The sequence below is a fragment of the Scylla paramamosain genome, chromosome 4, assembly GCF_035594125.1.
Source record: "Scylla paramamosain isolate STU-SP2022 chromosome 4, ASM3559412v1, whole genome shotgun sequence".
Taxonomy (NCBI): Eukaryota; Metazoa; Arthropoda; class Malacostraca; order Decapoda; family Portunidae; genus Scylla; species Scylla paramamosain.
Window position 1 is genome coordinate 11,967,212 of NC_087154.1, and position 12,064 is coordinate 11,979,275.

The 12,064-nt window shown below is 37.7% G+C and overlaps 1 protein-coding gene across 7 annotated transcripts in view; it reads left to right on the forward strand.

Moving 5' to 3' along the window:
* Window positions 1-12,064, forward strand: part of LOC135099746 (exocyst complex component 6B-like) — a 155,482-nt gene that overhangs the window by 99,949 nt on the left and 43,469 nt on the right. For all 7 annotated transcript variants that reach the window (XM_064002245.1, XM_064002250.1, XM_064002248.1 and 4 more), the window contains one exon: window positions 9,675-9,816. In XM_064002245.1, coding sequence (XP_063858315.1) covers window positions 9,675-9,816 — 142 coding nt within the window. The remainder of the gene's footprint in view (window positions 1-9,674; window positions 9,817-12,064) is intronic.

Below are 12,064 nucleotides of genomic sequence, written 5' to 3' on the forward strand. Positions count from 1 at the left end.
AAAATGCATGGGTATATAATACAGGCGTACCCCCACTTCAGCATGGCATATTCAGAAAAAAAAAAAAAATGTATTTAAGCATGTAATGTTTAAAGCAAGCTAGCAGTACAGCTGAACAAAAAACAAGCAATCACAATAGCAATCCTATATATATATATATATATATATATATATATATATATATATATATATATATATATATATATATATATATATATATATATATATATATATATATATATATATATATATATATATATATATATATATATATATATATATATATATATATATATATATATATCCTATATGACTGCAGTAATAAAACGGAGGTAGTGGCTTTGTCACAGAGGCAGGTGAAGAATGCAGCCCAGCTGCTAAGATGTTAACAGCATACTTGGCATGTCACTGAACAGGGTTGCATTTTCATTTTTAATGTATCAACATCATATGAGTAGCTGGCTGCAATAAGGGACTAAGTGCCAAAAGTAAACAAATAAGTAAATTGCACTTAAAGGTAAGCACAGTGTGTGCATCAGTTCACCATCGCTTTACTTTACCTGTCTAGTGTGTCCTATACAGAGTATGTGCAATTGTGTGTTATATCTCATCATAGACTACATTTTCTTGGCTTTCACCTGACATACTTCTGATTTCATTACATTGAATAATTAAAGAGTTTAAAATGAGGAATAATGCAGCGTGTTAAGTGGGAAACATTTTTTAGATTTTGGATCTTTCACATGGCCCAGTAAACCTTTGAACAAAAAAAAAATCTTTTGATAAGCAGCATCTCTCAATAATTAATTAAGAACAGACTTAGCTAAGTAAAACATGTGATGACAATAATTTTAGTGCTTCCTGTTGGCTCATTTGCACTGTCTCAGCGGCACTCTTTACTATTTCCCCTTCATTCTCTCTCTCTCTCTCTCTCTCTCTCTCTCTCTCTCTCTCTCTCTCTCTCTCTCTCTCTCTCTCTCTCTCTCTCTCTCTCTCTCTCTCTCTCTCTCTCTCTCTCTCTCTCTCTCTCTCTCTCTCTCTCTCTCTCTCTCTCTCTCTCTCTTCACTATAAACCGTCTCAGGGAAGTGAGACAGTTTATAGTGAGAATCTTGTTTATCCTCAACATTTTTTTATCTTCTACTCTTTAAAAGATTTGCAAGTGATTTGCCTTCCTTTTTCAAGATCACATGAAAGAGAGAAAGAGAGAGCACTATTACCATGGTAGCACACCTTTGTGATAGTCTCTCTCTCTCTCTCTCTCTCTCTCTCTCTCTCTCTCTCTCTCTCTCTCTCTCTCTCTCTCTCTCTCTCTCTCTCTCTCTCTCTCTCTCTCTCTCTCTCTCTCTCTCTCTCTCTCTCTCTCTCTCTCTCTCTCTTAGCAGTAGTTAAGTAATAACTGTGCTTTAATAACATAGCTTCCTATAATAACTTGACACAAAACATAAGGATATTGGCATTAGCAATGGTGTATGACTGTTTGGGCTGGTTGGTGTGACACATGTTGATAGAGAAAACTTATGTGCCCCCACAATGAAGTTTTTTTACTGTCATTTATGGAAACTTTTATGTGTGTAACACTAATTTTTTAAAGAGATAGTGATGGTGATAGCATGGTTGTTGAGGTATACACTACTACAATTAATGGATGTTACCTGCATGCACAATAGAGATACAATCACATCAATGTTATTTATAAGATTTTTCTTGTAATTTTCTAGGGAAAATTATAAAACAATACATTACAAACTCCATTTCATGGTGGTTGGCACTTGGTCCCTTGTTGCAGCCAGCTGCTCATATTATGCTCATATTATTATGATATAGCGCCTTTGCCTGTAATATGGTGGTGTAAATCTTTGGGTTAAGGGAGTTTTGAAACTGAATCTATAGGAGGTCTCACTTTTGCATATAAGATGCAGGGTGATTTTTTGAACCATTTTTATGAAGAAATGATGTGTGTTATATGCCATCAAATACAGTAAATATGAAAGCAATTAGATGAAATAAATGAAAATTTAACCGCATTGCCTTGCTGAGAAGAGCTGAGTACCTGCTAGGATGGTACTGAGAAGGGAAGAGGAGATGTTATTGTTTGGAAAGGAGGGTCATTAATTTTCTCAGAATTCATAGTTAATGAATTTACTTAAAATTTGTTAAAAACTCAAAATCACGTGAAAATTCACCAAGTTATAGCATGGATTGTTCACTGAATGGTAGCAATGGACATATTGATGCTCATGGGCAGTCATCACTGTCTTGAGAGAGGTAAACAAAGGCACCGTGTGGTGTCATGACTCATTTTGACCTGTACAAGTTATAGCACGCGAGTCTCATTCTAAATAAAGGTCATATACCAAGCAAGTTTTTTTTGTGTCCAAACAGGATGTGTACCAAGTTGGACTTATTCCAAAGCAGACGTATACCAAAGTACCAAAGTACCACTGTAACACATTTTCCCTATTGAAATTTCTTCAGATCTTACATGCTGTACATATTTATATACAGTAAATGACCCATCCACTGCTGTTTTGAGACACATTAGGTTAACCAGTACATTAGAGTCAATTACATTGTTAACAGAGATGCATAAAGTTCAGTAAGATTTTTCTCCTTTTTAACAAACAGCAGTTTTTTCTATCATTTAAATATTGTGTTATAAGCTCAAACTTTATGAAAAGGGTAGGTTTTCTCAATGTTCATTGCATTACAGTGGGCCAGTTGCAGAATATTACATGTGGTATATAACTGACTATTTATTTGTTTACATGCTCACACAGTCATGAGCTGTGTTAATTTCAAAAATATTTTTAAAGTATATCCTATAAGGCTCAAATATGGTACATCTTTGATATGTGATAAATCAAATATTTCATTGTGTCATATATATATTGTTATGAGTGGCATTTTATCAGCAAGAAGAATAAAGAGAAAAAGAAAGAATAGAGAGAAGAAAGAGAGGCAATGGGGAGAGAGAGCGAGGTGATGACTCATTCCCACTCCATGTGATACCTTATATATGACCTTATATATGGTTTTATGTATATAAAGGCAGGCTGCTCACCCAGCATTAATCTTCCTAAAGTTTCCCCACCCCCCCTCATTTCTGAGAGCTGAATCTAACAAGTAAAAGAGTAAGATAGTTATACTTTATTATGAAAAAAGTAAAATCTCACCCAGTCCCTTTAATATGTGTGCAACAATTTTATAAACTTGATCTTCTTTTAGAGTTAAATAGTGAGTGTGGTGGGCAAAGTAGGCTGGGTCTCTCAACCCCCTGCTCTCCATCCCCTCTCTCTCCTAGACTTTGTCTCTGTGCTATGAGGAGCTCAGTGGTGGACCAATCTAAGAGAGAGAGAAGGACATGCCTGAGGGCTGGTAGTGTAAGGTTGTATTTGGGTGCATAAATAAGGTAGTATTAGGGGAAGGGGATACTAGTTATACACCTCACATATTGACTATTGCTTTAGTTCCTATGGGTGGCATTATCTGTACTGTTATCTTTGTGTTTAAGACAAGTGAATTGGCCTTTGGGGGTCCCACTCATCAGTGTGCATGATCTTGTTTTGTCGCCATCCATTTTGTGGTGACTTTATTGAAGTCCCTGTGTCTGATTGCTGTATCTTTTTGTTAAATGCTACTGGCTGTGTTGTGTATTATTGTCTGTCTTTAGGCAGAGGACTAATTTGTGTTGCTGTCTGTGGTCAGCTGTCTGCATTCTCTCCAAGCTCACCAATTTTAAGAGTGATGAGCCTGTCTTCCGAGAGATTGCAGACAAGTTGAGCTTGGGCCAGAATGCTATAATATCCTGTCAGGCAGTGGGTGGTCTGCCTGTGGGAAATTGGCCCATATTGTCTGTGTCTCTCTCATACATGGCTGGGTGAGTCCTTTCTCAGTTTATGTGAGAAGTTGGTGTTGTATTTTGTATTTTCCATGTATGCTGAGATAGGCTGGTGACCTTTGAGGCTTTGTGGCTGTTTATTGCCTGGATTTGTGTTGTATGTGATCTGCACTAGTCTGCAAGGGAGGTAGCCTAGGAAAAACTGACTTGCATCAGAGCAGCTGAGAGAGGGTCTGGAATCTGTTTGTAACAATATATGCAGGTTGACTATCACTAATTCAGCAATCACTAATCTGGTACCATCACTAATCCAGCACTAATTTTGGCAAGCATGATTTCAAATATCTCAGGTCGCTGCAACCTGCTGTTGCTACTGTTTGTTCGTGCCACTTGGTGCATAAACAGCTGGTATCACTTCCAAATACAGAGAAGCCATTCCAATATCTTTTTCTCCATTTATTACTAAACTTGCTCAGTTTTAGCTTCAGCCATGGCTCCAGTGAACAAAGGAAATGCTTCCTGTTGTGTAAAGTGCAAACACTGTATATTAACCTTAGAAGATAAGGTTGAACTAAAAAAAACTTGACAGTGGTGTGTCTGTGCAATGCTTGTGTGAATTATACATCATTGGCTCTTTGACAGTTTATGACATAAAGAAACAGAAAGAAAAATTGCTCAGTTTCTTTGCTAACAGTAATGGCTGTACTGATACAATTTGTATCAGCAAAAAATAAAGTATCAGTATCAATATTGGCAGAAAAGTGATATTGGTACAGCCCCATCTATTAATCAACTTGTACTTATTCATGGGGTATTTTAAAGGTAGGATGAGGAGGTTAACTGTTTGGTTAAGTAAATTTTTTATAATCCAGGAAAATCACTAATCTGGCACTCAATAGGTCCTAGTACTGCTTGATTAGAGATCGGTGACCTGTACTACTATTACAGGGTGAAGAGAGGGAGAGTATTGTCGTTAACTGTGGTGAAGAGAGGGAGAGTATTGTGATTAACTGTGGTAAAGAGAGAGCTGGGGTTATAAAATTGTTGTTAACTGTGGTGGGGAAAATTATGGTTAACAATGGTAGGGACAGAGGTAATAAAGTTTTGGTTTATTGTGGTGGCATGAGAGACTGAGATAAGAAATTGGAGACTTGGGACTGATTTCACAGTCTCTTGATAATGTTCTTAACCAAAAGTCTTACCAGCCTGGTAACAGACATTACCAATACCTCAGTCCAATTTCACAGTTATTTTCATGATTTTGTTGATCCCCATCCTGGTAATGATCACAACAAAACGAATACCTCTGATTCGGTAATGTTGGTATGGAGCAGCATTGTTAGACAAAATGAGTCAATTCATAACAAAAGAACTGATCACGCCAGCACTACAAAAGAGAGAAAGGCATGGAAATACATCACTGGTGCCATCAACATGCCATATTCATCTACTGCAAATATAGTTACATTATGTGATTTAAATTCTTCCCTTTGAATATCTGTCTAACATTTGCTAAACTCTGTGTATGCTAATCAGGCACATAATAGATCATCTATTTCTCTCTCCCTCACTGCTGTACACATACCTTATTAGATCAAAATATTTCATTTTTTTTTATGGAAATAACCTACTAATTTTAAGACTGATTATTTTATTTCTTGGCAAGAATATGATGTATTTTTTCATTCATGATCTACACATTGAAAGGATTAACAATTAAGTTTATAAACTGAATCAATCTAAACCTAGCCTAACCAAACCAGTAATGTTATTTCAATATTATCCAATATTTCTCTTAGGTGACAAATTCCATATACCTTATGTGTATGTTAGGATTGTTACATGGGTTTAACCATGGAGGGGTAGCAAATGAAATAAGGATGACAGGTAGTGAAGTTTTCATCTGGTGAAGTGAGTTCATGCCACCATCCAAATTCTTCTTAAATTCTATCATATTACTGTTATAGCCTACAAAATGTTGTATTGTTAAATAATTTCAATATATAATTTAGGAAATAATACAAGTATAAGCAGATAAAGACTTGTGCTATTTACAAGAAATAAATGCATTTGTAAGCTCCATTGGGTAGGCCCAGCAGCTCCCAAGCTAGTGTTACCAAAGGTTCCAATTTCTGGTAAGGATCAAAACAAACAATGCTGCAAAAAACTACTATGAGATTGGATTTGTTGTTGGTGATGAAGATCACCACCCATTGGTAATGATCACAACAAAAGAAAGCAACTGTGAAATAGGCACTTAATGAAAATTGTGGTTAACTATGGTAGAGAGAGAGAGAGAGAGAGAGAGAGAGAGAGAGAGAGAGAGAGAGAGAGAGAGAGAGAGAGAGAGAGAGAGGAGGAATTAGATTGGTAAAGAGAGAATTGTGGTTAAGGGGATGTTCAGGCAGATATTGTTGAAATCTATTGTTTTCTGAAAACTCGCATGCCTTGAGACTTTTTTTTTCGGATTTTCAACTTGGTTGGTCCCCTTAAAGTGATCAGCTGGTCAGTCTGCTCCTCAACCACTGGTGCATTTTCATTCTCAAAGACAGAGAATGGAAAGACAAACATAGTGGTGTAAACACAATACTCTCTCTCTTATATTCTTATTTTTTTCTATTCTGTGCCTATTATGCTTTGCATTGCTAATATTCCTTTCCTCTTCTCCTTAGTCTAGTACTTTATTCATATATTCCAAGTGTATACCAAAAATATATACCCCACTCACACCATCATACCCATGGGAGCTGTAGCCTACACATGAATGCAGATGATTGCTGTGCTCTGGCACCATTTTTAAACTTACTACATGCCAATAGCTTCTGGAAATATAGTGGCAAAAGATTAGATAACTTTTGAAATGGGACTATTTTGCAAAAGTGCCAAAACATCTGGATTTCTGAAATACTGGATGGCAAAAGCTGTATTCTTATTCATATAAAAAGACCTAACATGAAGCCTGGTCTTGGATGTTTCCTTTTAGGGGGATATCAGCTAGGTATCTTGATACATATATTTCATTGCATGTATACTTACTTTTAATTTGGATGGATAACTAAGTGAAGCTTTAGTCACCAGAATTTAAGATTGCTCTAGCTTGGAGGTAACAGTTAGATTTTTATTGTCTTGTTGACATTCATTTGAAGTAACATGAAGGTTTGGGTTTATAAAGCTTTTCTCTATATCTGATGCCTGTTTTTTATAATTTTCCTGAAAGAATAGTATGATCCTCTTTCAAAACAGTTCTCAGATAACCAGTATTTATTTGAATCATGATGTTGTTATGAGGGGCGTGTATGAAGTGAGAAAGAATAAGTAGAGAGAGAGAGAGAGAGAGAGAGAGAGAGAGAGAGAGAGAGAGAGAGAGAGAGAGAGAGAGAGAGAGAGAGAGAGAGAGTAATGATGCCTGAGATGTGATAATTCTGGCCTGTGCTCCTTAATTTATTGTAAGATTGCTCTTCACCACACCGCTTCATTCCCTTTGAGTTTACCCACTTCCCTTTGTCACCCATTAGCTGTCATTGATATTTAATATAATAAAAGAGTTACCCTCTCTGATGTGCTAATCAGTTTTCACCCAACACCCTTGATGCACCCATAATAATTTTTGAAGAACAGTGTCCTTCGAGTAAGTTTGTGAGTTGCGTAGATAGGGAAGCACGCTGCTCGACTCCTCTCCTTCTCCATTCCTCCCCTGTTGTCACCCCACCCCACATGAGTCATTGCCTGAGACTGGATGCGGAATATGTTCTTGCCTCAGTTGGTGCTAAGCCAGGCCAGGAGGTAGATGTATGAAATGTAGGCAGAAAGAGACAAGGAAAACCAGGGGGATATATGTTAGGGGGGCCTTTTAGTAGATATTATTGAAGTATGCAAGGCAATAGGCCCCTGTCTGTAGGTAGGACTGATGTCTACAGGAACCTACCTGTGAGTGCCATTCATCTGTGTTTATAGGAGATAATTCCTTGCTTTGAGTCCTCAGCTTTTGCTGGGCTCCCTGGTGTCCCTGTAGGAGTGGGTGGCTGCCTCTCTTGGTGTTTATTGGTTGTTGTGCTCTTATGTCCTTGGTGTTCAGAGCTTACTGCTGGGAGCTCTGAAGCCAAAGGACTTCATAATTCTGTACATGTGCTGTAGCTATCTGTAGTCTTCTAAGGGACTGCATATAGACTACTCACAGGTGGGAGGATATATTTTTTTGTGGGTGTGGGTGGTTCATATCTGGTGGGAGATAGCTCACAGAATATTATAAGCCTTATACTTGTGTGTCTTTTATCTAGCTGTGCCTCCCTAGCACATGGTTTGTGATTCTTTCTTAGCAAGTAGGGATTTGCTTGGTGTTTGTCTCAGTTGGTGGGTTAAACTGACTGGCAGTCTTAGAGTTTGATAGCTGTGAGTGACCAGTAAATACCTGGATTTGTCATGTTTATGCCCACACTAGGCTAGAAGGAGCTAGTCTAGGGAAGGCTGATGCAAGTATAGTGGTAGCTGTGAAGGAGGCTGAACTACCATCAAAATTTGTTGACATTTTTGTAGCTCTTGGTTTTAAATCTCTTTCACTTTCTTGGTCATTTATGGCATCATTGTGAGAATGCAATTTTGATGTCGTTGCTCTAGATTTGTGGTCTGCACTTCCTGAGTGACTTAATTTTGTCAGTTTAGTAGTTGGTTGTGGAATATTTGACAATGACTGAGAATTATTGTAAAATGTGGCAGGGATTGGAAGGAATGGTGTAGTGTGGTATAGATGAGAAAAGTAAAGGAATGGAAGTAGAAAGATTTGCACCCTTATTGTCTCTGATATTATGGAAAGGTATAGAGAAACATAATTGGAAAGGAATAAAGATAGTGTGATGTTTGGTAAGATTGGGATAGTCATGAATGCATGGATCTTTATGTTTGCTCTTGTAAATGTAAAAGGTGGAAAGGGGAGGGAGGAGATGGGAAGTGGAAGCATGAAGTAAAGAAGCACTTACATGAAAGAGGTACTTACTGAGGTGGAGTACCTGAAGTAGTAAGAAGGGAGAGATGGAGTGTCTGCCATAGACATCCCCTTGTGGACATTCCAAGAAGGAGTGAGGCATCAGAGAGAGAGAGAGAGAGAGAGAGAGAGAGAGAGAGAGAGAGAGAGAGAGAGAGAGAGAGAGAGAGAGAGAGAGAGAGAGAACCAAAAAGTAGAGATGAGAGTCTGGTTAGGTGTACTGGAGGAAGTTCCACTTTCTTAAAAGTACCATTTGTATGGTTTTCTATGGTTTTTGGGTGGTGACAGTTTTAAAGTTGTCTCATATTCCTTTGTTTATTCAATCTTTTCACTTTATTCCAACTGTTTCAACAATATTGCCAGCTCACAGGAGATCAGCTAGTAACTCTCTAATGTCTAATGGTAAAGGGCATTTCTAATCTAAATCTAATGTCACATAATCTTTAAGTAGACATAGTGTGTGCTGTCCATATGTAAAGCTAGATATGCTGGAGATGATCAACTCCTACATCAAAATTGATTGTCTAAATATTACATTCAAGTACTGTATATTGCAAATGCATATATTGCACTTACAAATATGGAGAACAAGATAACTTTTTTTCCTTTGTTCTTAAAAGTGGGAAAAGGGCTTCATGGTTTTCCTATAAACAAAACTTAATGTTCATGAATTCAATTTTTTAATGACCTGTGTGGTTTGGAGGTAAAGATTACACAAAACTAATCAAAATTGGACTGAAACATTGTGACTGAATGTAAATATTTGGGATTCAGCATATAAGTAGCGAATAGGGGGTCTTGAGTAGTTTGAGGATTACTTATGTTAATTCTATGATTAATATTTGGATAAATTTCAGGTTAGAGTGGCCCAGACTGCCTGTATGTCTGCCTGCCAATATGTTGCCAAATGCCTTATGGCAATGTTACTCAGTGAAGATGTCAAGCAGATGTCTCTTGCAGCTCTAGAACAAGTTAACCTTGATGTCATTCAGTGTGAACGTAAGTATACATGATCAGTTTAGACAAATTGCCTTTTGCTATCATATGAGTATAGGTCTGATATTTTTTCCATACCTTTCTTGATTCTTTTATAAACTTATATTTGAATGTGGGTTAAGGGATGTCTGCCCTCTCATTCTGTAAGTAGGTTTGCTACTTCTGGCTGAAGTAATTTCATTGTCATTCTTACCATGATTTCCCCTTAGACCTTAAACAGATTTAAAGCACAAACTATATTAAGGAAAGTGCTTTCCTTCTTTCTCCCTTTTTCCTTGGTTGAGATCTCCCATATAGGCCTACATCAGTGTTCCATGTTTGCATAGAATTAGACAGTTCATCTGCATTACAGTGTTTCTGACATGGTACTTATCCTTTATGGATCTACAGACTAAACTGTTATTAAACTTTTTTTTTTTTTCAAGAAACATTACTTCATATTTGCTTTTATAGGTTTTGCCTCTTGCAAGCAGCATAAAGTTCTTTCTTATTTTTCAGATTAAAAGAAAATTAGAATGATTGTCAATTTTTCACTGATGTTGCCGTGTTTGTCATTAAAATTGGTACAAGACAGGAACACTGAAACAGTAGAGAATTTATTTGGATTAGCACTATATCTTGTAAGATTGGACACAGGCTGATGACAGGGTACCAAGAATATTTCCATTCTCTTGTGGTCTTTTTTCTATGTAGGAGGGACACTGGCCAAAGGCAACAAAAATCCAATAAAAAAAAAGCCCACTGAAATGCCAGTCCCATAAAAGGGTCCAAAGGGGTAGTCAAAAATTGAAGGGTAAGTGTCTTGAAATCTCCCTCTTGAAGGAATTCAAGTTATAGGAAGGTGGAAATACAGAAGCTGGCAGGGAGTTCCAGAGTTTAACAGAGAAAGGGATGAATAATTGAGAATACTGGTTAATTCTTGCATTAGAGAGGTGGACAGAATAGAGGTGAGAGAAAGAAGAAAGTCTTGTGCAGTGAGGCTGCTGGAGGAGGGGAGGCATGTAGTTAGCAAGATCAGAAGAGCAGTTGACATGAAAATAGCAATAGAAGACAGTTAGAGATACAACATTGCGGCGATGAGAGAGAGGCTGAAGACAGTCAGTTAGAGGAGAGAAGTTGATGAGACAAAAAGCTTTTGATTCCACCCTGTCTAGAAGAGCGGTATGAGTGGAACCCCGCCAGACATGTGAAGCATACTCCATACATGGACAGATAAGGCCCTTGTAAAGAGTTAGCAGCTGTGGGGGTGAGAAAAACTGGCAGAGATATCTCAGAGTGCCTAACTTCATAAAAGCTGTTTTAGCTAGAGATAAGATGTGTTCCAGTTCAGATTATAAGTAAAGGACAGACTGAGGATGTTCAGTGTAGAAGAGAGAGACAGTTGAGTGTCATTGAAGAAGAGGGGATAGTTGTCTGGAAGGCTATGTTGAGTTGATAGATGGAGGAATTGAATTTTGAGGCATTGAACAATACCAAGTTTACTCTGCCCCAATCAGAAATTTTAGAAAGATCAAAAGTCAGGCGTTGTGTGGCTTCCCTGCGTGAACTGTTTACTTCCTGAAGTGCTGGATGTCTGTGAAAAGAAGTGGAAAAATGCAGGGTGGTATCATCAGCGTAGGAATGGATAGGACAAGAAGTTTGGTTTAGAAGGTCATTGATGAATAATAAGAAGAGGATGGGTGACAGGACAGAACCCTGAGGAACACCACTGTTAATAGATTTAGGAGAAGAACAGTGACCATCTACCACAGCAGCAATAGAACGGTCAGAAAGGAAACTTGAGATGAAGTTACAGAGAGAGGGATAGAAGCTGAAGGAGGGTAGTTTGGAAATCAAAGCTTTGTGCCAAACTCTATCAAAAGCTTTTGATATATCCAAGGCAACAGCAAAAGTTTCACGAAAATCTCTAAAAGAGGATGACCAAGACTCAGTAAGGAAAGCCAGAAGATCACCAGTAGAGCGGCCTTGACAGAACCCATACTGGCGATCAGATAGAAGGTTGTGAAGTGATAAATGTTTAAGAATCTTCCTGTTGATGATAGATTCAAAAACTTTAGATAGGCAGGAAATTAAAGCAATAGGATGGTAGTTTGAAGGATTAGAACGATTGCTCTTTTCAGGAATAGGTTGAATGTAGGCAAACTTCCATTAAGAAGGAAAGGTAGATGTTGACAGACAGAGCTGAAAGAGTTTTTACTAAGCAAGATGCAAGCACGGAGGCACAGTTTCGGAGAAAAATAAGAGGGACCCC